A 27,260-nucleotide genomic window follows, 5' to 3' on the forward strand; every position below is an offset into this window, starting at 1 on the left:
GAATTTTACTGTGTCTAGAAATAGTTCAGCTCTGTTCCTCAAATTATCGCAGAAACTAGGAATTGGCACCAGCTTTTGATTTGATGTGTGTTGCGGACATAGATGATCTGCTTTTCATCATACAGTGTCAGAACACTGAAGGGCTAGAATTGAATTTAAGTTTATCTGCCAAATTTTGCTTTACTTCTGTGTAAAGACAAGTAGCTCAGCTTTGAATAACATTTAAAAAAATTGGACAGTTGATGGCTTCATCTGTATGTGAAGGATCTTAGTGGTTTTGATATAGAATTGGAATACTGACATAGAGCATCATTAATATTTTTAATGATGGATTTGTGAATAGATTTAGTTAAACATGTAAATTTACTCCTGAAATTTGGGTAGGTTTTTTAAAATTTGATGTTTATATTATAGAGGATGGACTTGAGCACTGGCTAACATTCAGTCCACTTTTAAAAATTTAGCTGAAAAGGATGAACTGGAAAACAGTCTTGAGTCTGCTTTCTGGTTGCTGATCAGCTTCACTGGTTAGCTGTGTTGTTTTCTATAACGAGGAACATATACAATGAATCACAGCTTAAAAAGAGAAGGGAAGATGATTTATTCTCCTGTAGGTTTTGATGTGTTTTAAACTTTAGGAAATCTAAAGCATATAAACTTAGAAAACATTATGACTAGAACTCTGAAATACCATATATTCCTGCTTCAGTCACTCTTCTCTGCCTTTCTTTTTGTTCATTTTTCTTTTCAAAAGACACATGGTGAACATGTTCACATAAGGAGCACTTTTTGTCTTGGAACAGTCAATTTATGCAATTCCTATTACAACTGTTGACTTTTATATAGTTGGGCACTGTTGTGAGAGGGACAAGAGGGAAGTATGGTGAAAACTATTTGACATTTAAGTGGAGATTTTTCCAAACTTCACTACTTCCTCTTTTAACCTCTACACTTGGAAATTCAGACTTCTGGGTGCATCTTTTGGAAAACTTCGACTCTCTACTTCAAATTACACTTAGTGTAAAGTAGGTAAAAGGCTCTTATGAAACTGCCTACAACACATTTTTATCATCATAGATGAGCATTTTAATTTTCATCGATGTAATTTTACAGATAAAGCACTGATGGCACCAAATCTTGAATCTTTCGGACGAGACAGAGTGATCTATCAAGAACAAGTAAAGCGTCGGACTGCAGAAAGAGAGGCTAGAAGGTAGAGTACTGAGATTTCTTGTTCATTGGGTCTTTTCCTCCTTGCAGAATACTTTTGTCCTGGGTGACATACTAACATAAGTAGCAGTGTTTGCTTCTTTCCTACAAAGGGAAGAAAACATAAGCTGGTATGCTGGTCAGGGGTATTCTTATATATCCCAGTTTATCATGCCAGTGTACAAAACAAGGCACTGTTACATGATACTGATTTAACAATACTAAAAGAAAGCATAGTAACCCCATTCCATATCTATATGGTCTCTGCTGGTTTCTCTTCTTTGCATTGCTTGAGGCAGCACTGTAGTAGAATGTTTGAGGGAACAACATAGTGAAAGTTTTTCTCAGCCTGGATTTCCTGCATTAAGTCACGACAAGCTTAGCCAGGTCTGTTCATTGTATGGGGTGGGAAAGGTAATAGTTGGTTCATACTGCTGATCCTTTTCAGAGCTCGTCGTAGACAAGGAAGAGAGCAAACTGGTAAGATGGCAGATCACCTTGAAGGCCTTTCCAGCGATGATGAGGAAACTTCAACAGATATTACAAACTTCAACATGGAGCGAGGTTAGAAAAGCTACAAAAGCTTTATGTAACAAAATACAGAAAGTTTGGCATGAAAAAAAAAAAAAAAAAAGAAAAATTGATCCAAATTCCACCCTGTCCTTATATTTCACCATATTTTGGAGAAAGTTTAGGACCTGTTCCATGCTGGATCATCAATGTGACCAAAACAGTCTCTTTAGCCAACCTATTGTACAGTTTGCAGCTAACTAAATACCCCATCCTTAGTGAGATTTCTTACTTAATTCAAACGTTCTTTTGCTGGCAAGCAGTAAGCTTCTGTCCCTTCAGTGGATACTAAATTTTCCTTCTGATTTGTAACATGGTTTATCATTTGTCAAATATCTGTTTATTTTACATGTGAAATTCTGAAAACCTCAGTGCTTTAGAAACCTTTTATTACTTGATAGGAAGTATTTTCTGGAGTTTTGCATAAGCATCTAGAAATGCAATGACAGAAGTTCTGTAAACTTTTGTTACAGCCTGGCACACTTTGCAGATGACAGAAAACAATGTTGAATGCAAACATTGCAGAAAGATTTTGTGGTACTGACTTGATTTGAAATTCATCTGCAGTTTTATGATGGGTTGCTCAAAGTAACCATTATTACGCAATAAATGGGGTTGTAAGTTAAGCCAATGCCTCTAAAGCACTGCGAGAACTGCAAGAAACCTGAGATTTGGGGATGTATGTGTAGTTTGATGGAACAGTCATCTTTTACAGCAGCAGTTAGAAGGCAAACAATTCTAGTGGTTACTGTGAAACCAGTAGCGGTGGAAGTAGAACATCACTGTAGTCATCCTGTTAATTTCTCATTTTGAACCTGAGTACAATTGTCATTCTCTCTGATTAAAGATAATTTAATCACATTAGAAGAAATGTGAAGAAGGGGAACATCAAGGATCACATATATAGAATTGCTTATGTTGTATGTGAGGAGGGATTAAACAGTTTTAGACTCCTCAGCTAGGAGAACGATGTTGACTTTTCACAGTATGAGAGATAGGAGGCCTGCAATGAAGTGATAGGATAGGCTTAAAGTAAACAAGTCACTTCCCACAGAGAGTGTAATAAAAATGCCAAAGTCATTGCTGTAGGTGGTTGTGGAGACCCAAAATATGAACGAATTTAAAGAGCAGTTTTTAAGGATGATCTGTCTAGCAGTTGGATCCTTCAGAAGTGCAGTTTCCACACCTTCAGTTGCTGGCTGACTTACCAAAATTGTGGATGCAGGGAGAGCTATTTGATAAACACAGTAACTGTTTAGGGTTGTTAAGTGCTATAATTAACTTTGCTAAGTTAAATGATCTAGATTAAAAATTCAGTGTGGCTGAATTGCTCTTTGTAACTTGGCACTTATTTGTGTAAAAAAGCCTTTTGTAGGAGTTTCAGCAATTTCTGAGTAAGCATAGTATTTCTAAAGCTTTTTTTTTTTTAATCATTCATAGCTCTCATGTTAGTCCAGTATCAGCAGTGAGCTATATGGAACAGAGGAAAGCACACTGGACCTGCTAACTTCATCTGTAGCCTCTTCTTGATGCCTGTGTGAAAAGTGTGTTTACGTGACACAATCTCATGTTCCTTCAGCCCTGTCTCTGCCTGCTGTGAGCATGAGTTGTGCTATCTGTGTACAGGTTACTGCTGTAACTGTACATTTAGAACTGTGGCTGCAGCAAAAATGGCTGATTAAAATGAAACTAACCCTGGGAAGTAGACAAGATGAAGGAAAAATAATATATAGAGAAAAAGTCTTGGCTGCATAATATACTGGTACAGGAAATACAAAAAAATGGAAGGAAGATGCTAAGAGATTGCAATGGCTGCCCAGTACTAACAGTCATGTTATGTTCAGCAGTTTAGCATGATATCTGCTAGGACCCACTCTGTCTGAAGTGCCAGTTCAGTGGGCTTATCTGAGATACCCTCTGGTATTTATACTTGTATCTTGGATGAATGAAGTTGTAGAATAATTTGGGTTGAAAGGGACCTGGAGATCAGATGTTCCAAACTCCCATGCAGAGCAAGGCCAGCTTTGAAGTTAGATCCACACTAAATACAGCCCAATACATCAGCAGTCCAGTGTCTGGTAACTGAAAATCATTGTATGAAATGTTTAAAGCAAGACCTGTGATAAAACAGTATATTGGAGAGTACTCCAATATGCTTATGTTTTTATTGCTTTGTATATTTGAGGCAGAAGTAACAGAACTTTTAATTACTCTTTCTCCTCCCCCACCAGATCGTATACTGAAAGAATCCAGCAAAGTTTTCGAAGATGTTTTGGAAAGCTTTTATTCAATTGATTGTATTAAGTCACAGTTTGAAGCTTGGCGCTCAAAGTACTTTGCTTCTTATAAGGATGCTTATATTGGCCTCTGTTTACCAAAGTTATTTAACCCTTTAATCAGACTTCAGCTGCTTATCTGGACTCCTTTGGAGGTAAGGTCCTCTGCAAGCAACTTCTGCATTAGCTTCTATATAGTGGTTCTTTCATACTTCTGCAGAGCAAAGTAAATTGCACTTTTGATGTATGCTTCTTGTAAATGCATGTTCTAGGCATGAAATTTAAAATGGGCACCTTTCTTGGGGTGAAGCTTTTCTGGGCTGTTTCTGGACTGTTGTCCTCAGTGTTCCCAGCAGGCCATAATTCAATTTGGAAGATGCCAGTACCTTCTCAGTGAGTGGTATAAACCATAAAGCCAAACAGCTTCTTAAATAATACATTTAGGTTTAAAAATACTTAAGAGAAAATTGTGATTGTTGAGGTGTTGTTTCTTCAGAAGTGGAACCAAGAGGCCTGTTGACTTATAACCCATGTCTCTAATGTTATACATCCATCTTTGTCACCTATACCTTCGTACCCTGCAGAAGAACTCTGCCTGGCAGTTTCCAAGTCTTCCCCCTAGTACTTGTTGCCCAGTTATTTGGTGGGGAACAGGAGGAAAGCAGGACAGCATTGTTGCTTTTGTACTATCTCTGGCACATGTTCATTGTCCAGCTTGCGTAAGTGTGCTGACGTGAGTAGCCATCAGGACAGACAGTTTTGGGTAGCTTTTGACTCACCCTGTTCTTCCTACCAGTGAAAGCTCTTGTAAGGTGTTTCTGCTGCAGTCAGGTGCTTATTTTCACAGTACTGGTAGGAACTTACTTTTTTATGCTATGTTAGCTTTTTCTGGGAAATGGGAGTAGGTCAAAGCAGAGTGAGTGCAATTGCATAAGCTCTTTTTTTTTTTTTTTTTTCCTTCTTGGGAAACTAGGCTAATAAGGCAGATTGTCTTCTGCCCTTTCAAAATTTAGCTCATCTACAGCACCATCTGCAGATGTGTCAGCATTATCTCACAAATGACTGAATCTCCTTTCTTCAGAAGTGTTTTTTTCTTAACTACTAAGAGAATATTTTTAAAAGGGTATCTTCTGTTGCCTCTGTTCTGATTGCAGAGGAAGGGAAACATGAGTCGTCTTCAGAGAACATTCTGAGTATTTAATTTGAATAAACAAGGGGAAAAATCTGTGAAAGGTGTCCATCCTCATTAAATTTAAAACTGTTTTTATACATTTTCCCTTAGTTGAAGACATCATACAGAATTCTCAAATATAATAATAATATTCACTACTCTTGGTCTTGTTAAGCATTTTAAATTAGAAAAATTACAAGGTATTCATAAAAAGAGGTTTTTAATCCAGAAAGCATAATTTTGTAATGCAGCACGAATGAACTATACTTTCTACTTTTACCTCTAATCTGTGGGCTTTTATTTGGCTCAGGTGTAATTGGAAGTTAAAATCTGTAGGGCAACAGCTGCCAAAAAAAAAAGCAGTCTTACTTCCACTATTTTCACTTCCTTTAGATCTAGTGATTGTGTGGTTGTAGAGTCAGTTGGTTCATTTGGCTGATTTATGGAAAATTGAACTTGCTCCTCATCCTCTCTCAGGTTTTGGTTGGGTTGGGTTGTCCATATACTCTAATCTGACCTGTGTTGGCATGATTGGTAGTGTCCAGGCAGAGACAGAACATATTCTCATTGAAGTGAACTTGTGTTTCTGAAGGAAGTAGTAATCACTGCTTCAGAGGTAGGAGAGCCAAAGCAGGTGCAGTAATTTGCCCATCCTTGTACCAAATTAAGAGACTGTTTGGTCTTAAGGCACTATATCCTTTTTTTTTTTTTTTTTTTTTTTTTTTTTAATTTGCATTGCAGATGAATACCTGACACATAGACAAAAAGGACTAAATTTTTGAGTTGTTGTTGTGCTCGGTTGCTGTTTACCCTGTCTGCTTAGTACACCCGGTAGAGTGTTTTAAAGTAGTTTTGTTCTGTTTTGTGAATGTATCACACTTGAATATATAATACTTTTTTTTTTCTTTAATATGTTGACTTCAAATCTCTGTTGAGGAATCTAACCTCAATTCTTTCTCTATTAGGGCAAGTGTCGAGATTTTGAGACTATGTTGTGGTTTGAATCGTTGCTGTTTTATGGCTGTGAAGAACAGGAGCAAGTGAAAGATGATGCTGATATTTCACTATTGCCTACCATTGTAGAGCGAGTTGTCCTTCCTAAATTAACAGGTATAGTCTTAGAAAGAAAATGAGGGAAAAAGAGTGCGTGTAGATGTTGATGCTTGTTTGTTCTTTCAGAAGTTACTGGTTTGTAAATTATTGTCTGACTCTCTTAGTACCTGTATTTGAATGTTTGCAAAGTGGAGTAATTCTTTAATCTCTTACAGTGATTTCTGAAAACATCTGGGATCCTTTTTCTACCACACAAACATCTAGAATGGTAGCAATTGTACAGAAACTAGTAGATGGATATCCTTCAGTTGTGAATGCAGAAAACAAAAATACTCAAGTAAGTTGTATTTTTCTTAAATACCTTGCATAAGTTAAGGAATTTGGATGTATTTTTAATACACTGTTGGCATGGTGTAAAACTGGCCAGCAGCCAAACACCACACAGCCACTCGCACACCCTTCCCCCTCCCCTGGGGGTGTGGGGAGAGCATTGGGGGGGTTAAGGTAGACTCATGGGTTGAGTTAAAAACAATTAAATAATTGAAAAGAAATAAAATAATAATAATGATGATTATAATAATAGAATATACAAATGAGTGATGCACAATGCAGTTGCTCACCACCTGCTGACCAGTGCCCGGCCCATTCTCAGCTAGCGATCCAGGAGGAGAGAGAATCCCAAATTTGCAAACCTGGAAGGGAGCTAGCTTCCCTGCCAGCCCTCATCTATATACCAGGTGTGGTGATGTATGATGTGGAATATTCCACTGGCCAGTTTGGGTCCATTGCTCTTGCTATACTCACTCCCAGCTTCTTGTGCACCTGCACACTAGCAAGACATGGGAAGTTGAAAAGTCCTTGATTTCTTACCAACAGATAAAAATGTCAGTGTATTACCAACATTATTCTTGTACCAAATCCCATACTGAATCCAAACCACAGCACTATTCTAGCCACTAAGAAGAAAAATCTAGTTCTATCCCAGCTGAAACCAGTATAACTATTATGGAGAACAGAGCATGCTCTAGTGAGGAGCAAAAAAGAGAATTTTGCAATTATTTGATGCTCTGCAGCCTAGTTATAGAAGGTCAAGAGGGTCAAATGCAGTGATAAATTAGGAGGAGAAACTCAGTGAAGTCTCCCCGAAATAGATGCTGAAGAGGTACCAAATGTACTGAGTCTTGTTGGTCTGCAGTTTTGCCTTAAGGGTCAGCTACAAATAGTCAGGCTTTTTTTTTTTTTTTTTTTTTTTTTTTTTTTTTAATCTTTGTAACCTTTTGCAATGCGTTGCCTTAAAATTTGATTGTTTTACCTTCTATGTATACAAGAACTGATGTCATGAGGTCAGGTGCCGTAGCTAATGCAATATATGCATTGCCTTTAGAATAGTAGGAGATAGGCCAAAGTGCACGTGTATGGGGAAGTTAGCAGAAAGTTAAAAATGACAAAAACCCTGGCTTCACAGAAGCTAATTATGTGGCCAAGCTTAACCATAAAGTAATTCTATTGCCTTCAGTTTTTATTGAAAGCGTCAAATTTCAGCTCTGTTAATTATTATAGGCTTGCCTTTTACTGTTAGGTTAGGGTCACAAATGTTCTCTCTGGCTTTGAAAATCAGTTTCTGAGTGGTTAACTACTAAGCAGTGCTGCGGACACTTCTAAAAAAAATTTATCTGTTTCAGATGCTTTTAAAGGCATTGTTGCTAAGAATGAGGAGAACACTAGATGATGATGTATTCATGCCCTTATACCCAAAAAAGTAAGTTTGCTTTCAACTATGGTGTTAGACCTTTATTAGCAAGTCGGTGTCTTCTGTCTGTAGTTAACAGGGGTTTTTTCCCAGTATGGTTCACTGGCTGGATACAGGAGATCTTTCGTTACCATGCTCTGAGGACTTAGCAAAGACAAGCAGGATAGAAGGGAATATGTATAGAAATGCACTGTGTGGGAAGGAGGAAACCAGCAAACTCCAGACAGAAGTGGTCTTGGTTGCTCATTAAAGAAATCTCTTACTTTCCAGCATCTTAGAAAACAAGAACTCTGGTCCATATTTGTTTTTCCAACGTCAGTTTTGGTCCTCTGTTAAGGTAAGTCAGTAAATACATCTGGTAAATCTTTGGTCTAGACAGTGTAGCAATAAAATCCTCTTCAAATTTGTGGAAAACGGTAGATGGAAATTGCTTTAACTTTATTTGAAAGAACTGTAAATTAGGATTCTTAGTCTTTGATAATGCACTGTGCCCTCTTCAAAAGATTGCCAAGTGAAAGCACTGTCATTTTAACTTGTATGTTGTGGGTTTTCTTAGCATACTCAACACAGTTTTTTCAATGTTGTTGTGCTTGTCAGAATAAAATATGCTGCTTTTATTTCACTTATGTGGGAATGAGAGAGCTTGGTTTGTGGGTTGTTGGGGTTTTTTTCTTTATATATATAGTCTGAGAAACTCCATGAAAATAACTTAGCCCCTTTTGGAAAGCTTACTGCTATTTGTAAGGTATAAGCGCATTTGTAATTTTAGTTATTGAAATGATAGAGTGTGAAAGAAAAAGTCTCTGTGTGGAATGTGCAGTATAGAGTTTGCAACGGTCTGTAAGAAGCTATGACTGTTGTAGTTTATTTCCAGTAAAAGGCTGTGAAGAAAAGTAACTCCCCAGCTAAACAGGAAAGTAAAATACAAGACCCATGTTGATTGAAGTGCTGATCTCTGAGATCATGCAAACAGAACTCTTATCTGGAATTTTCTGTTTAAATTGCAGCAGTGAGGGAGACTGTATTCTGAATAGGTTAATTAATTTAAAATACTTGGCACAGAATTCTTTCACTTTGAAATAAAAATAAACTTCTTAAATGCTGCCTAGAGGAAAAAAATGCACAAAGCTCATTTATTAAAATGCTGTTTTTAAGAGTTAAACTGATTGCTTATTTAGGGCTTGTGTCTCTTTTTAAGAGTGAAATTGCCTGCTTCTGGCAGTGTCTGTAGGAACCTGGGCAGTTTAGAGGTGCACATGCTGTTACCCCTGTTTTATTTTAGGGAAGCATTAAAAACACAGCTCTCTTGCTCTAGCAAGTCAGTTATAGCATCACAGATGAGCAGAAATAGAAGCTGGGAGGCAAGTGCTTGTTTACTGTTTCCTGATGATCTGCCTCAACAGTAAACTGCTGGCTGCCTTCATTTCTACGAGGCTGGCAGCAATTCTCCACAGGCCCCACGCCAGTGGGGAACAACAGCTTTATGGTTGGCTTAGCCAGCACTCCCCCATGACACTTCTCCTGTGTCTCTTGTGTCACCGTGCCGTGGAAATAAGGGTATGCTGGCAACATAGCTGGGGATTTCATTGACAAGGGGGCTGTGAATTTGCCCCCATACGGCATATGCTAGACCTCACTTGGCTTGACACTGACATTGGATTTTGAGACCAGATGGCTTAAAACTTTTAATTCTTTTTTTCTGATTTCTTGTGCAGAACATGAGCAAAGTTGAGGTGGTAGTGGTGGTGGTTGTATGAGAATTCATAACACTCTAGACTGGTACTTTATGGATTCTGAACAGTTTTGAAGCCAACGGAAGGCAGATTTCCACTGCTTACTTTGACCATGCCATTTCTTTTGAAGAGGCTCTGTAGTGTTTGATCAACTTCTTGGTTTCAGTACGTTTTTAAATACTTATTTTCCTTGTGTTGTATTTGCAGTTGTTAGGAAACTTTCTCCAATGGTATGGAATCCTTTCGAACAAAACCCTCCAGGAACTGTCAATAGATGGTCTGCTAAACAGATATATTCTTATGGCTTTTCAAAACTCTGAGTGTGGAGAGGACAGCATTAAGAAAGCTCAAAGTGTAAGTAAAATCAAGCAATGTTTAAAATCACTTGTAATTCACAAATTTCAAATGAAGGAAAAGTGTAGTTAAAACTTGAGGTTACCTATGAGTCTTGGCTTTGATATCTCAAAGTTCTAATGTCAGTGAAAATTAATATTTTTTTTTTTAAACACACAAAATAAAGAAAGAACCTGCTCTGTCTCATACCTGCAGATAGTCTAGGTGTGGTGTAGGTTTCAGTGTTTTATTGGTTGAATTTAGGAATTTTTTGTTTGTTTGTTTGGTGGGTTTCTCACTGTTACACTCGCTTGGGCCTTGTGACTGCAATCTTACCTGGCAGTCTTCACAAATCATGTTAGATAGCTTTTAAAATTTTCTTATGTTGTGTTTAACTTTCTTTTTCCTGTTATGTCTAGGTAATTGCTTGCTTTCCTAAACAGTGGTTCACTAATCTAAAAGGAGACAAGACTATTTCTCAACTAGAAAACTTTTGTAGATACCTTGTTCATCTGGCTGATACAATTTATAGAAACAGCATCGGTTGCTCTGATGTAGAGAAAAGAAATGCGAGGTAACTTACTTTGAGTTAATGTAGTTGCAGTTCTTGTGCTTTGTGTTATTTTGCTGATGCATGCAAACATGGGTAAATATTTCCATACTGCTGCATGTCTTTTAAACCTCTTTGAATTCAAACTTTTAAAATGTTATGGTGTGGTAAATAGGGCGATTTTGAAGGTATCAGAAAACAGCAACTGCTGGAGACCTTTAAATATTCATAATCTATTTTACACTACTGCTTAGTGTCACTGATTCTGGCAAATTTTGTAGCTACTGGCTTTGGATTGTTCCACCTTGTGAGCCTGTTGCCAATTCCTGCATAGTGGCTTCTAAATTACAAACTGTGCTTTTGTATAAAGTTCTGACTTTATTTACACAACCAACTAGATGAACCTGTTTTCCCCTAGATCAGAGAGTCATTTTACTTGTATCTAATAACCAGCATAATTAAAAGTTCAGATTAGATGCATAAATGTTACTGCTGGCCAAGTAACCTGAAATGCTATGGGTGTATCATTTTAGGCAATGATAAACTTAAATTGCTGCACTGATATGCAGGAATATAACAAGGCTGGAAGATCGTTTATTCCTGTGCTGCTGCCTGAGAAGGAACGGTTTCAAGGTCAATAGTTCTGTTGTTCCAGCAAATACGAAACTTGGAAAGACGAGCCCCCTTGCTACCTACATTAGTCATTCTTGATAGCTGAACTTGCTTGAGCCATTGTTGAGTTACTCTTCAATTATTGAGGCTCTCTAGGGGATTAGCTCCTTCTCCCTTTTTGATCTGATGCTTGGAACTGAAACATAGAGACAGAAATTTCCCTTAAACTGTATCAGAAAAATCTTGATTAAGATGTTGGGGTTTTTTCTGGTATTAATTTTTTTTCCAGTTGCTATGTTGGTTATTAGACATTTTTCTGTCTTGAGTCACTTTTGGCTGTGGTGTATGAATCATCTAATTTTCAGAGAACACTGAGCACACCCACACTGGGTTGTGCTCAAACAATTTTCTGTCCACTCCCAGGTTATGCCTCAGAAGTTTGTGTCCAAAGTATAATAGTAGTGTCACATAACAGTTTAAATTGCCCCAGGATTCAAATTCAAAGTAGACTTGTTACTGTTTCCTTTCTGAAATCAAAATGCCTAGCCTAGCACGATACTGGAACTGAAATGAAGGAGTTGAGAGAGAATCCAGCAGATATTAAACTTTTTCTCCTTTTGGTAGCCTGTTTCTAAATTTGAAAGAACTTTCTTTACTAGCTGAAATGATAACTTGGTAAAGCTTTGTATTGGAAGAGAAACATCCAGTTTATCCTTTTTTTCACAGTGAGTTCTAATTTAATTTCTATCTTCTGTCCTCTTGATTTTTACCAACATTTAACAAAATCTGTTGCCATTGCCCCCATTAAGCAGATAAAATAAGTCTGCAACAAAAATACTAGTTTTTATAACAGAAGAATGTCATGTCTCTTCATATGAAACCTAGTACAGTTGTTTGAAACAAAAATGCATTAATTTCTGCCAAGAGTGAAGTGTATCTTTATGTCTGGTGCTAGTTTTACAAATGCTGGATGCTTTTTCACAGATCAGTTAGGTTCATTTTTAAGATTAATTTTAAACTTCTAGTATTTTTTGTGAGACTGGTCTAAATTTCACATCCATTCTTCTAGCACGATAACAAAATTGTTCTTGACAGCCAAAGATGTACAGTCCTCCTAGCAGTTTGTTCATTTTAAGATTCCTGAATTGACTCAAATTGTAATGCAGTTCATTGGTGGCAAGCTTCCTACCTTTTTAAGGCATGCGTTAAAGCATAGTTGATGCCTTGATATCTTTTTTTTTTTTTTTAGCTTAAACATTAGTTACCAAGAGCTGTGACTCATTGCACAGTACCATAAGTAATCCAAGACTTCCCCTGAGATGATACTGCATCTAGTATTAAAGCATGTTGTATGATTAATTCCTACTCCCAAAATAAATTTTTCAATTTCTCTACAAAGCTGAAACTAATATCAGGGTAGGCAGGTGGAGATTTGAAGTTTATCTGAAAGTAATTTGCTGTATGGATTAATAGTGTTGAAAGACTAATACTTGTACATGATTGTTTAATTCCTGTATTGACTTTTCCTTCCCCTTTTTTAGGGAGCACATAAAGCAGATCATAAAACTTCTAGCAAGTATCCGAGCACTGGATCATGCTGTGACAGTTGCAAATGATCACAACGTAAAAGAGTTAAAGATTTTAATAGAAGGAAAATAGACTTTTCAGACAACTCATTTTGAGCTTTAAAACCATTCCTGATGTGTAATTTATGTACATATGTAAAGTTTCTTAAACTGTAAAGTATTGATCTTTGTTTTAATACAAAGTGCATTCTTATATACAGCATCCTTAAAAAAAAAAAAAAAAAAAGACTTATTTGAAAACAAAAATGGAATCCCAAGATTGTCATCTTTCCAGAAATCAGATTTTCCTGAAAGTTTCTCAAAATCTTGTTTACAAAAATACTTTGTACCCATGATTAGTAGTCATCTACTCCTGTTAATTGTTCCATGGTTAACTGGAATGTGTATAATATATTATGTGTAATACAATGTATGCATATATTTATACCACCATGTTGCTTTCACACTGGATATAGGGATCTTGTACTGTTGGAATAAGCTTTTCATTTGCTAAAAAATAATAATTTTGACAATAAAATGATCATAGTATTGTTCAAAAGGGCTGGCAAAACATTCAAATATATGAAAATTATTTGAGCTAAAGTCCTTTAAAAAGCAGTATTTGGAATATGGAACTCTTAAGGCTGTTCTTAGAAACAAAGCAGAAAGGAAAACCCAAATCAATGCTTATTTTTTTTTTTTTTAATACAGGTATACAGTGAGAACTTACGATTCTTGCGCAAGTATACATGACAGCACTCCCTAAGCCCCAAACACCTTTCATTTTGTAGGAATAGTAGTTTACCCATGAACTCTGGGCCCTTGTTCCTTGTGCACGGTGGTTATTTCACTGTTTGTGTTAAGGTTTTTGTTTTGTTTTGTTTTTTATTGTAACTTCATACATGGAACCTGTTTCTTCTGATTGGTATGGCTAAAGATGTCAAACAAAATGGAGGTGAAGAAAAATTGATATCCTATGATTTGAAGTATTTGTATTTTGGTAAATATTGTTACACTTCCCCCTAAATACTGTCTAAGAACAGTCTTGCCAAAAAAAAAGCATTTAATTTAAATGTAAATTATAAAGAAAACACTTTAAAAATCTGGTGATTTACATTGGAACACTAGTGACTTGATCTTGGGGTCCAAGGCATGGGAACAGCTGTAATAGCCTTGGATTAAGAGCTATTTCCAGGTGTGCCCTACTTTTTTGGGGAACTGTAGCAATAAATTGGCATACTGAATAACATAGGAATCATTGTATTTTATGCTCATGTCATGTGCTATAAATGAGTATATTAAAAATGTACTATTTGTAACATGCACATTTCATTTGGACACCGAACAATTGTTTTTCTGAACTGTTGGGATTGGAATATGTTCAGAAATACCTGCTTTTAAAAATTGTTTCAATAAACTCGTCTGTCAAGGAGCTGTTGCAGTGCAACTTGGTAAGCTTTATTTCTTTAGGAAGGTAGTAAAGGAAATGATACGTGTGCTGGCTGTTTCAATATGTCAGAAAGAAGGTGGATTTTTGGAGTGAACAAAAGTGTCTTTACTCTGAAAAAGCAATAGGATAAACACTGGAATTCATACACCTACATAAAAAGTAGTTAAGATATTTTGAAATATTATTGTGCTGGTAGTTACGTGATTTAATGGTAACAGATTTGACCTTTCCTGTGCTTAAAATTTTACTGATTTTTAGTATTTTGTTAGACTGAAGAGGATACAAATAATCCATGCTACCACTGTTTCTAAAAGACTATTTATACTTGATTGATTTATTCATGGAACTTGTAGTGTGGTTCAGGGACGAAGAAGGGAAGGAGCAATCAAAAATATGCTAAATGAGATGTATTTTTATGAGGAGGAACAATACTGTAGAGAGACTTTTCTGCATTGTACTGCATGCCTGCCTTCTAGTCCCAGGGTCTCCGGGGTGAGGATGCATAGTTCACACACCTTTTGCAGTCTAGTTTGGCTAATCTTTCTAGTCTAGCCACTGCAGTATAAAGCTCAGTGAAGGTTAAATTCCTGGCTTTGGATAAAGTCTTTAACACAGGCTTTTACGGTACAACAAAACTACTACTGGTATTCAGAATAGCTGCTACCCTTACACCTGTGATTATAACGGGGGTGGGTATATTCTGCGGATGGAATAAAATATGCTCAAGCAGTTCTAAGACCTGTGCTGCTAAATTAGGTAGGTTGGTAGTTAGTGTTACTGTTTGCAAATTAATGTAAACATCTAGTATTACTGCAGGGATGAAAAAGTACTTTCTTTGGATATTTCAGGCAATGAAATTCCTTCAACTGCTGAAATTACTGAAACAGTTGTAAACGTTTAGAAGTCTGTCCTGAATATATTAACATAAGTGCACATTGTGTACTGTCAAATTCGCTCAGAATCACTGACTAATAAATGCCAAAACTTGTCACTAGTTTTTCTACACCCAGAATTTTGACTGCCATCTAATGCTGAAGCCACAAGGTGGCAGGTTCAAATATTTCAACACTGGAAAATAAGGAAAGCATTTGACCAGGAGGTGTCAGAGTTTGGATTTTCAATTATAAAATTTTTCGGACACTGGGGGTAATAAAGCTAGAGAGTGCAGGAAAAGGGTTGGAGTCAACTATTGGTGCCAGGTGCCTCTGTTGAAAAAGGTGGCCTGCTCACAAAAGGTGGTCAGCAGTAACCTTTCTGCTCTGAATACCCTCTTCAGCCATGCTCTGCTGTCCATCCCGACTCCCTGTGGTGGTGGTGTGCTGGGTTGGGCTAACAAAACATAGTATCTGGATTTGTTTTGGAAATCATGTTTATTCAAACTCTACTGCCTCCCTGGGGAGTATACTTGTAAATAAGTCATTCCCACACTCCCTGGATGTAGTTCAGGGAAGACAAAAACTATAGGTTCAAGCTATCGGCTGTCATCTCCAATTTTGCTTTTCTTCTAATTTTATATATATATATATATATATATATATACACACACAAAGCTTAAATGCAGGTTCGTGACTGCAGTTTCAGTAGGTGTGCACACTACAACTGGAGCTCCAGACTAGTGGAGCAGCGAAACTCAAGACATATTAAACATAGAGCATTTTGCTCCAATTTGGATTTTTGACTAGGACCGTAAGGGAGGGAATTAAGAGAATGTCTTCCTTGTAACCTCATTATAAATGATAGCTACAGAGAATCTTTTTCCAAGCTAGCCTGTAGTCATTTTCCTAATTAACTGCTGCGGAAGACCCGCTATTCATATCACCCTTAGCCCATGCTCCTTCTACCATAATGGCACCCCCAGGCTATTCTGTCTGAGCCCTGGCACACTGGAGGATTTTCGCCTTCCTATCACCATACAATGTCGCATTTGGAGAGCAGTTATATGAAGAAACTTGCAGCAAAGTATACTTATGGGTGATGAGTAATCTAACTTCTCATTTGGGGCAATGCGACGCCTTTCCTGTATATAAATGCTTAGATTTCTATAGGTACTTAAAGACTATGTAAACAAGGTTACCCAATTTTATGTGAAAACAAATAACCACTTGCACTTCTACCACTTCACCTGTCTCTCATTTATTGATGCGAATTAAATGCTATTAGCAAAGTGGTCTGCTTTAGGTAATGATCTTTAAACAGTGTTACACAACTGCTGCTTGCTTGAGGTATGATCGCAGGACAACTGCTTTAACATTATTCTCCCACAGTTTACTACTGTCAAAATTAACAAATAATTATAACATGTTAAGCGGCAGATGTCCTGGATGATGACGATGAAATCCCATGTGGTACTAACACATTAAGTGACATGGCAATCTTATTTCTGCTCAGAACTCTACAGGGACTCGAGAAAGTCTAATAACCTCTTTAGTAGTTAGCATTGTTTAGGAAAAGGAAAGATGTAGAACATGTAAGAAAAAAATTTATGTAAAATTGTCAATCAGTGATATTTTTATGAACAGGATAACATATTACAGAATTATGACAGTTATAATTTTTTTATTATACAGTTATGTATGATTACAGTTATTACAGAATTACCTTCACCCTAAAGGTCACCAACAGCAAAGGGAAAACCTTGTCCTTTACTATAAAGGAAAACAAAAATGAATTCTGAAATGTGTAATGGAGAAGTCTGAGGAAAAATTGTGCAGATATGGGCAACCATATGATTCCTCTTCCTCCTCCTTTCAGATAAATCTAATTTTCTGCAAAAGTTTACTAACTGGTAGTTCTGCTTTCAGTTCTCCCTAAGTTAGTCTACAAAAAGGCATTTTTTAAGAAAGAACCCTGAATATATATACTGGGGGAGGGGATATGCACCTGCAGTTTTGATGTAGTATACAGCTTCGGTGGAATGACTTGGCGAGGTTTGTTTTAACAGGCTGAACTGTCCCCCTATGCATGGTGGTGCTTAAAAGTAATAACCCTGTAATCTTAGATTTATTAGTTGTCCAGTGAAAATTAAATGTCCTGTGATCAGTGCTCTAAAAGGAAATAACAACACCTGTGATGTGACCATTAGGCTTTACCTGTGAAGTCACAAGTGAATCACTCCTGCAAGAGTTAGTAGTGGTGTGTACAGAAAAGACAACTTTGAGAGGGCTTCAGAAATGATTGCTGCAAGGAGGGAGGATGGCTGTGGTTTTTTGAGAAACTCACGCGCAACCAACAGGATGAATCAGAGTTGAGTGGATTTGCCCTAAATGTGGTACTCCAAACATAAAATTCTAGTAGCCTTACAATTGTTAAATTAGTCTGTCTGCACAATGAAATAATGTAGGATTTTTTTGTCCAAGAGTACTTAATTTCTGTATGTAACTAAAACTCTTGCCCTAAATATGCAGAAATAAATAAATGAGGATAAAATAATTGCATGTAGACAAACTTAATAATACAAGGGCCTGCAATTTAAGGCTCTGCTTCAAACAGACACTTCAGCATATGCGTTTGTTCGAATATGTGAACTGTCCCATTGACTTCAGTTACATTACTTTTGTGTTTTATGTGCATAGTTAAATGTTTTCACAGAGCAGAGACCTGGAGTGAAGAACAGATGTATCTCCAAGATTTGGCCTAGTATTTTCCTTACATGATTAAGCCCAAATTTTCATGGCCTAGATTTCATACGAATTCTTGAGTATTGTCTATTTACTGTCATAAGACTTTTGTGATACCTATCTAACAGAAAACATTAAGTGGGATGTAGGTTGTATGACTATGGGCATCACACACCCTGGGGACATGTGGATTAAAATCGCTGTACTCCACTTTAAATTACATATTGCCATCTTACCCAAAAGCTCTGATCAGGATAAGACAGTCATCGAACTAAAGATACTAAAATTATAATGTACACACGTGGTTACTACCTCAAGGAGTTGGCAGTTCAGAGAACCGGCATCTCCAAACAAGTGGTGGATAGAGCAAACTCAGCTTTAAAGACTTAATGAGTGGTGGGAGTTTGCAGGAGTAAGGCCTATGATAAGCACTAGGAAGGATATGCAAACCAAATATAATTTCAAAACTTTCATTTATTTGCTGTTTATGTGCCAGTTTAGTGATATACAGCACAACAGATGTCCCTGAGAAAATGGTGGTTTGGACACTTGGTGGAATGGGTAAAAGAGGCGGTGTGGCCCGGCAGCCCTGGGCCGCGCCGCTGAGGTGGGGCAGGGTGCTGTGTGTGAGGCTGCTGATACTGCTGAGGCTGAGCCTTGCCCTCTCCCCGGTTTTTGCCATTGCTGCTTTTTGCACTCCTCCTCCCAATTTTGCAGCAGGATCTGCAGGCCCGGAAACCTTCCTCTTCCCCTTTCAGGCATCCTAATTCTGCCTTGACACTTGTCTTCCCTGTGACAGGCACAGCACGGCCCTGGGCTTCCTCACCTTTTGGATACCAAAGGCAGATGTTGCCTAGGTTGCTGAGATGCCTTGAGCCAACTTGGCTTTCAGAAAGCAAAGAAGTTTAAAACAGGCTCTGCTCTGAAGCCCAGCGAAGTCGTGGTGGGTTGACCTTGGACTGCAGCCAGACGCCCAGACAGATGCTCTCTCGCTCCCCTCCTCAACAGGGCAAGGTGAGAAAATAGGACCAAAAAGCTCATGGGTCAAGATAAAAGACAAGGAGATCACTTGACAATTACCACTGGGGGAAACAGACTGGACTTGGGGAATTAATTTAATTTACTGCAAATTAAAATAGATTTGGATACCAAGAAACAAAGACAATTAACATGAAACCTCTACCACCCCCACCCCCAACTCTTTATCCCAGGCTCTTCACTTCTTCATTCCCGACCCCCCTGCACTCCAGGTACAGAGGTATGTCTCAACATTTCCATATATTTAAGGTTGCTGAGATTCTGAAATTCAGTTGGCAGGTGAGGAAAAATTACCAAACTCTTTCATTACACAAAATTGAAGAACAAATCAAACTTTGTTTGTAATAAGCTTTGCTATATAATGTAGTATATTACATTGGCAATTAGTTAGAATCGAATATTTATTCTCATTTTCCATTAACTTATGAACAGCAGTATTTTCTGAAGTTAATAGTTTTATCAAAGCTCCCACTATTGGATAGCAATGCATTTTTTACATTCTCAGCTGATGTAAACTGATACTGGTGGATGCAAGGTTGGACATGAGCCAGCAATGTGTGCTACCAGTTGTATCCAGGGCTGTGTAAGAGGTCGGATGGCCAGCAGGTCGAGGGAGGGGATTCTCCTGCTCTGCTCCACTCTGTGAGACCCCACCTGGAGTCCTGTGTCCAACCCAGGGGTCCCCAGCACAAGACAGACCTGTGACCTGTTAGAGTGGGTCCAGAGGAGGGACACAAAAATGGGGGCCTCGCATTTGGGAGGGCTGGAACACCTCTCCTACGAAGAAAGGCTGAGAGAGTTGGGGTTGTTCAGCCTGGAGAAGAGAAGGTTCCAGGAAGACCTTATTGCAGCCTTGCAATATAAAAAAGGGGATTGTAAGAAAGATTCAGAGACACCTTTTACCCAGGCCTGTAGTCACAGGAAAAGGGACAGCAGTTTTAAACTGAAAGAGGGTAGGTTTAAATTAAACGTAAGTAAGGAATTCTTCACTGTGAGGGTGGTGAGACACTGGCACAGGTTGCCCAGAGAAGCTGTGGCTGCCCCCTCCCTGGAAGGGTTCAAGGCCAGGTTGGACGGGGCTTGGAGCAGCCTGGTCTGGTGGAAGGTGTCCCTGCCCACGGCAGGGGGGTTGGGACTGCATGATCTTTGGAGGTTCATTCCAATCCAAACCATTCTGTGATGTTTCAAAAAGTCACTAAGCAAATAATGGAGTTGTCCATTTTCGACTGTGTTACAATGATTAGCTATCAGAAAAAAAAAAAAAAATATCCTGAGGCAAAATATATGTGTTCATAAGAAAACAACCACACGTGCCAGATGAATCTATTTTATCTGATGAAAAAATGTGAACAAACTTGATACTTCAATTGTATTACGCTACAAGTACTTACCATTTTAGCCTTGGGTGTATCTTGTAAAACAACCTTTAAATTGTTGTACCTGTTAGTGATCTTTATGCATGGATAAGACCAGAACACAGTTGCTTTTCCTCCACAGCAGACACACTGTCATTCTTTTATTTTTACATTCTCAGTAGTAAAAAAGTTTCATGAGTTTCTTTTTGATGCTATGCTAGAGATAGCTCAGTAACGTCAGAGTTTACCATGAGCAAGTGAGAAATAGCATAAACTGTAATAAGCTGTTAGCAATTATGCACTTTAGTAATTTCAAAACCCATGAAAGTTATCTTTAAATAGTCTTTTAAAATGTCATACTTTTATTTATCTATAGAACATTTTCAGTGGGGTCATCATAATGCCTGTAGGAAGCTGGCCAGCTAAAAATACATTAAGATTATTTACACTGTATTTTACATCACAAATATCTGCTCTGTGTTCTCTCTCACCAGCATACTCCACTGAACTGGTACTTACCGTATGGTAGATAGGTGGGATAAGACCATATTTAAATATCAGAAGATTATGTATACAATCTATGATTTCACTAGAATAGAGTAGAGCTATTCAGAGAGTATATCTAAAACATAACATTTTGTGTTTTAAGTTTGTAAGAAACAAATAAAGTCTTCCCATTTTTAATTTTTATCCCTCTGTCCCGGTTTTGGTTGGGACAGAGTTAATTTTCCTCCTAGTAGCTGGTGCAGTGCTGCGTTTTGGATTTAGTGTGAGAATGATGCTGATAACACACTGATGTTTTAGTCATTGCTGAGTAGCCTTAACCCAAGTGAAGGACGTTTCAGTTTCCCGTGCTGTGCCAGCGAGGAGATGCCCCAGAGGCTGGGAGGGAGCACGGCCAGGACGGCTGACCCGCACTAGCCACAGGGATATGCCAGCCCATAGGCCCTCATGCTCAGGAGATAAACGGGGGGGAGCTGGTCGGGGGGGCTGATCGCTGCTCCGGCATCGGTCAGCGGGTGGTGAGCAATTGCATTTTGCATCACTTGCCTTTACTTGGGTTTCATTTCTCGCTCTTTCAGTTTTTCATCATTTGTTTCTTCTATTTCAGCTCTCCACTCAAACTGCCAGCATAACCCGAGGCGCAGCAAGGCCCACTTCTCTCTTGATTTTAGCACGCAGCTCCCCAACCTGCCTCCTCGGCAGCTTGCAGCCCGTCACCAGCGCAACACCGCACAGCTCCCGGGAAGCGGTCCGCACTCCTCCTCCCCTTACAGCCTGCGCAAGCTGAATGGAAATTTCCAGGGAGATGCCTACCGTCTGTCCCTAAAACTTTGGGAGCCTGCCTGGGGAGGGCGGGCGCTCGCCGCCATTCGGAGCCCCCACCCGGCCCCAGCCCCTGCGCGACCGCCGGCACCGGCGGATTCCGCGCCCGTCGCGCCTCTTCCGCTGCGAGGCTTTCCAGCGTGCACCGCCCCTCGCCGCCCGACCCCTAAGAATCTTCTCCCTGTACGTAAATAAAGAAAGAACCGGGGCTGGACCCTGCACCCGCAGCACGTTTTTTTCAACCCTGAAGCCTGCGAGCCGGCGCCGCCACAAGACGACGCGAAGGGAGAGCTTCTCCTGAGAGCTCTCCCTTCTTCCTTTTTTTCCCCTCAGCGGCCGGGGTTTCCTCAGGCTGAACCCCACCCTGTCCCCTGGGCTTGCCCAGCGCCCCGTGTCCTGCCTCACGGAGCCCACGCCACGGCTGCTGCTGACGGGGAAGGCGGGTCCCCGCTGCAGCGTCTCCCACCGACCCCGCTCCCCCACGGCGCCTCCCCACGCCCCCCCATTCCTTCCCCCCGTTCTCCACCCCGCCCGCCGCCGCCGCCGCCGTCCCCTCACGCCCTCTACCGACTTTCCGGCGGCGGGAGGCGCAATGCGGAAGGGACGGCGGGGCCGGGGAGGAAGTGAGGTCCCGCCGGCTCCCGCGGCACGGAGCGGAGCGGGCGGCCGTTGGTGGCAGGTGGCGCGGCCGGTGAGGGGGGCGCCGGTACCGGCTGCGGCCGGGGGTGGGAGCCGGGGGGTGCCCGGCGCCCGTCAGTGCGCAGCGCAGCCGGCCCGGCTGTCGCCGTCGCGGGGCTCGGGCCGCGGGGGCGCCGCTGGCGCCAGACAAGATGGAGGCTCTGTCGGCGTCGTGGGTACCGGCGGCACCGGGCGGTAGCGGGGCGGGGATCTGCCGGCTCCGGGGCTGCCCCTCGGCCGGGCCGTGGGAAACTCGCGGGGGCTGGGTGTCCCGGCTAAGGCAGCGGGGGGCCGGGCGCGGGGCCGGGCCGGGCCGGCGCCGCTGCTCCCCGGGTAGCGCTGGAGGGCGGCGCGTTCCGGGCCGGCGGCCTGACGCCCGCGGGTTACGGAGTCTGAGGGGAGAGGGGCGGGAAGCCCTGCTGCTGGCTTTCAAGAAGCTCCCCTGGCTGTATGTTTCCTGAGGTTAAGCCTTTAAAATTTGGCTACTCTCGTGTTTGTTTATAGTTTCTTATCGTTTGGGTTCCTTTACTGTTTTAAAGGAAGATCTCACCTTGTGGCTTACAGGCGGTTTCACGAGTACGATGCCGCAGTGTTTCAGTCGTCAGCTGCTGCAAGGGAGGGTTTAAATACAAACAGAAACCTGCCTTCGTTTAAAAAAATAAAACCAAAATAGGTTAACGTTTTTTGTGTGATCTTTCAAAACGTCTTAACAGCTTTAGTGTTTAAAATATACTGTCCTTTTGCACAAGGTCAGAATCAGTAAAATAGATCTAAAAATTGAAGTGTGCCCAGGCTTCTCGTCTTCTGCATTTGGCATTAGTTTATGATTAAGATAGATGCCACTCTTGCATATTTGTGGTGGCTAGAGATTTTTTTTTTTCCTATGAAGAAATCCTATTTGTGAAAGAAATTTTTGTTGTCTCTGAGAAGCTTTTAAATAAATCCTTTATTTTGAAAGATGTTTCTCTGGGTAATTGTGGTTTTGGAACATTGTTATGTTGTCTTTAGATAGTCCCTCTATTCGTTTTGGAACATGAGGTAAAATAAGTCTCATGAGGTAGAAAGGGGGAGCAGGTCTTTTTTTCATTATTTGTTTTTGTTAAATATGTAAATCCCTAGGAAGGGATGCAAGTCAGACCTGCTTTGCAGAATGTATTTGGAAGCACAAGAAGGTTTCACTAACATCATCTTGCGTTGGACAGGACTGCCTCTGGTAAAGGCAAAATGGCTTTCAGTAAAGGATACCGTGTCTATCACAAGCTGGATCCGCTTCCATTCAGTGTGATAGTGGAAACCAGAAACAGAGAAGAATGTCTCATGTTTGAATCTGGAGCTGTGGCTGTCCTCTGTAAGTTGATATGTTTTGATAACTACAGTGTACAAAGTTGGCAGGCTTGACATTGTGTAAGCTGTTTATTTATGGAATATAAAGAAGCAACTATTCTGTTTTGTTATTTGGTAATGGAGAGGCTTCTGATTTAAATGAGAGGGGAAAAAAAAGATGTTTTCATATCTTCATCTGTTGAGAGAAAATTTTACACATTTCATTATGTTTCATCATGCATGTAGATTTTCATGTATACTAAATCTTCTTCTAAGAGCTTCCAACAACATCTACTTATTTCTTTGGTTCTGAACAACCTTCTCCTTTTGAATACATGATAACTCATTGAAAAGCTAATTCTCAATGCTGTATTTAATAATAAAAATTTCTATATTTTGAAATGGTATATCATCTTAATTTGTTTTTCATCTTATTTTGTGTCATGATTTTTGTTGGCTTTTTGATTTTTAGCTTTATTTTGTCCCTGTATTTTCACCTGCCTTGAGACTCTGTATTGATTTGTCATGTAATAAAACGAGTAATATTTGGAGCAAGGTGTCTTGCATTGCAAAGTTATTTTTACATGTTTTCAGTGATAAATGCATTAATTGTTTCCCTTAAATTCTTTTGGGCCCCTCCTTCCTTTTTTTTTTTTTTTTTAAACTCATAGTTGAAGGCGGCCACTAGAATAAGTGCAGAAGAGATCCATGGAGCCTATACATAGGGTTTTAAAACGTAAAATGTTGTTTGGATTGTATTCTTCAGAAAGTCAGCACCTGGTTGCATAGTGTTTCTAAGCTTGTTTTTGACTCTTTTATAGAAGGCTTTCATACTGCGGAAGTATTTTATTTTTTTTGTAGTCAATAACTTCTTGATTAATTCATTCTGATGCCTGTTTGTGGTTTTCTAGCCTAGTTGTTCTGAGCACCCCATCACATAATGGGAGATTTGATTCACTGCCTGAAGTGCATCTGAGTGGACTCAAAAAGCTACCTTTCAGGAAGATACTCTGGCTTTGAGACCATGGGGTAGGCTGAATGGTGTGTGTGTTCTCTAACAAGACTCAGAGTTAGAAATGCGATTTCCAGAGAAGAGTAGAACTTGAAATACATTTCCCTTCTTCGATATTTGCAGTTGGCTCCTGTACATGAGTGTGCCCCTTGGCAGTGTCATGGTTTCTTTCTGAGGCACCTGACTGTCCCTGTGTCTTGTGTAAGGTACTTAGAAGGCAGGCTGTAGAGTCAGCTGTACTGGACAGGCTGTATGAACAAGAGCTTTCTAGCATACAGCTTAACTGGCATCTTTAATGTGCGATTAGAACGAGCTGCCATTAACTGTTAGAGGCCTAGCAATAGGATGTGCCTGCATGACTGACACTGTAGCTGCAGTTATATGATGGTCCAGGTGAAAAACGATGAATGCTTTTCTCATATTTTTGAAAATACTTTTTTTTTTTTTTTTTCTGATAGTTTCTTTTTAATATGCATTTAAGTAATCTCATTGACTTTGTGACCAATATTTGAAAGGTGTTGTGTGGTACGGACTGGGTTGGGAATAAGTGTCCAGTCATAAAGCTAGCGAATAGGTTTAGTGAAATCTGTAAAATGGGGAAAAATGCTTAGAAGATCTGTGGAAAACTTTATTTTAGTGTGTATTTAGTAACTACTGAACAAGCTTAAGCTACTTAAGGAGTAATGTATTAAAAATAATTTATTCCTGGAAGTTATGCTTAAAAAGGACAGTAAGCTTTTTGTGCTGTGATATACTGCAGGCACCTGGATGAACTTTTTTCTCTAAAAATTAAAAGCTGTATCACAGTTCCTGCCCTCTTCTATGCCTTATCTTGTTACCAAAGAGAGGAAGCAAAACCCAAAGGAAGTTTGAAAGCTTCTCTCCTCCTGCATTCTGTACTTAGTAATAGGATGTAAATCTGTGAAGGTTTGTCCTTGGTATTCTTGTTGGTAGGTTACGACATAGTAAACGCTCATACTTAGCTAGACGTAGTTACTCTGAATATCGTTTACCTTAACCAATAAACCCCTCACTCTTTTTCTATCTGGTAAATGGGTGTATTTTCTCAATGCATGTTTAGCAGTGGCATTTTACTTTAGGCCCCTTTTTGCACCTAAACTCTTCACGTACTGAAATATGATTCTTTTGTTAATGGTTGAATGATCACAATCATACCCTTGAACTGGCAGCAGAAAAAGCACTAGAGTTCCCTAGCTCAGGAATTTATTTTTTTTTTCTTTTTCTGCTTGCTGCTTGCTCCTGCTATCATTTTAAAAAATATATTTAAAGAAGTACAAATATTAGTGCTTGGAGAAGATTTGTAAAGTGCTACTTCTTCATCTCACTAGTCATGCTACAGAAACCAATCAGAAGATTCTAGTTTGTAGTCATACAAACCTCTGGATATTGGTACAAATCTAAAAGCCAGAGTTAATGATAGACTGGCCCTTGGGGAAGATTCCCCAGGTGTTCGTAAAATCCGTGTGAATAGATAGAAAAATGATCAGAGGAACTATATATCAATTTAAATCCAGAACAGCATCACTTTAAACTGTTAAAAACACTTACTTTTTGCTGATGGTGCTAACACTTTTTTAGACTCTACAAAAATTGACAGTACTGATCTCAAACTGTTAGGCATTTTTCAAAGTATTTTAATAATTACTGAAGATAAAATAAGATGTTCAACCTTGTTTATACCCAATCATAGTTCTTACTTGTACATAGGATATATAATACAGGCACAACCTAGTGAAATACACTTCACCGTTAAAAGTGATTCATGTGGTTCACTTCTGAGAGCCTTAGTGACCTGCATCTTCTGGGTATCCATATATAGAAATTTGGATTTGAAATGGGCTAAGAGAAAGGAGTGAAAGCTTACAGAACCTTTAAATGTCATCTTAAAGGAAGTACATCTGTCATTTTGCAGAGGGAAGGATAATGGTATTAACCTTCATCAGCTTTACATTCAGTGAAGCATTGCAAGATGATTCAGAGGGTTTAGTTAGGCCTCTGTGTGAAATGCTATACAACTCCTATTTAGTGTGATTTTCGGTGCATGTTGTATGTGCACTGAATCTGTTATTCAAGTCAACAAAATAAGATGGAAGAAGGGAAAAGGGATGGTTCACGAGGTGGTTGTTGAATAGTCATTCAGTCTTAACATGGAAGCAGCCTCAGCCATGCTTCAGCTGAAGTGTTTGGTGTACTGCTTGTAACGTGGATTAGCCAACATTACTGTGACCAAAACTTCTGAGAAATACTTTGCCTGACTTTATATACTTAATACCTCTTTTATTGACTCACTCCTAGTATTAGGTTAGCCCAAGATATTGAAGTCTGAGGGGATCCTGTGAACTCGCTTCTCAAGACCTTGTAAGAGCACTTCATTTTAAATGTCAGCAGCTTCACTGCTGATTTGTTTAGAATTTAGTGGGAGGGTGTCATAGACCTATTTTTTCTTATTTGACATAAAATAGACAGTATATTTATTCTTTGAAATAGGACTCTAATGAGATATCTTACCTGTAAAGATTTCATTGACTGAGCAGGAGGGTGTTCTCTCTCCCTGTTCCTCAGTGGTGAGTCATAACGAAACAAGTGGGAAGCTGTCTTTACTCCTGCCGCCTGTGATG

General features: G+C 39.4%; 2 protein-coding genes across 14 annotated transcripts in view; both read left to right on the forward strand.

Annotated features, from left to right (window-relative positions):
• The window catches only part of PAXBP1 (PAX3 and PAX7 binding protein 1), a 29,084-nt gene extending 14,830 nt beyond the window's left edge, over positions 1 to 14,254 (forward strand). For 2 of the 4 annotated variants that reach the window (XM_042788322.1, XM_033011237.2), the window contains exons 9-18: positions 1,114 to 1,213; positions 1,658 to 1,773; positions 4,011 to 4,210; positions 6,192 to 6,336; positions 6,495 to 6,616; positions 7,962 to 8,038; positions 8,300 to 8,366; positions 9,970 to 10,116; positions 10,515 to 10,669; positions 12,799 to 14,254. In XM_042788322.1, coding sequence (XP_042644256.1) covers positions 1,114 to 1,213; positions 1,658 to 1,773; positions 4,011 to 4,210; positions 6,192 to 6,336; positions 6,495 to 6,616; positions 7,962 to 8,038; positions 8,300 to 8,366; positions 9,970 to 10,116; positions 10,515 to 10,669; positions 12,799 to 12,916 — 1,247 coding nt within the window. In that variant the 3' untranslated portion in view covers positions 12,917 to 14,254. Of the gene's footprint in view, positions 1 to 1,113; positions 1,214 to 1,657; positions 1,774 to 4,010; positions 4,211 to 6,191; positions 6,337 to 6,494; positions 6,617 to 7,961; positions 8,043 to 8,299; positions 8,367 to 9,969; positions 10,117 to 10,514; positions 10,670 to 12,798 lie in introns of those variants that run through there. The other 2 variants (XR_006164908.1, XM_042788323.1) reach the window with 2 other exon arrangements.
• A 5,758-nt stretch (positions 14,255 to 20,012) lies between these two features.
• The window catches only part of SYNJ1 (synaptojanin 1), a 69,014-nt gene continuing 61,766 nt past the window's right edge, over positions 20,013 to 27,260 (forward strand). For 4 of the 10 annotated variants that reach the window (XM_042788869.1, XM_042788870.1, XM_042788871.1 and 1 more), the window contains exons 1-2: positions 20,013 to 22,299; positions 23,489 to 23,634. In XM_042788869.1, the coding sequence (XP_042644803.1) occupies positions 23,511 to 23,634 (124 nt within the window). In that variant the 5' untranslated portion in view covers positions 20,013 to 22,299; positions 23,489 to 23,510. The remainder of the gene's footprint in view (positions 22,300 to 23,488; positions 23,635 to 27,260) is intronic. The other 6 variants (XM_042788866.1, XM_042788867.1, XM_042788872.1 and 3 more) reach the window with 3 other exon arrangements.

The sequence above is a fragment of the Tyto alba genome, unplaced genomic scaffold (assembly GCF_018691265.1).
Source record: "Tyto alba isolate M040663 unplaced genomic scaffold, T.alba_DEE_v4.0 Super-Scaffold_14, whole genome shotgun sequence".
Lineage (NCBI taxonomy): Eukaryota > Metazoa > Chordata > Aves > Strigiformes > Tytonidae > Tyto > Tyto alba.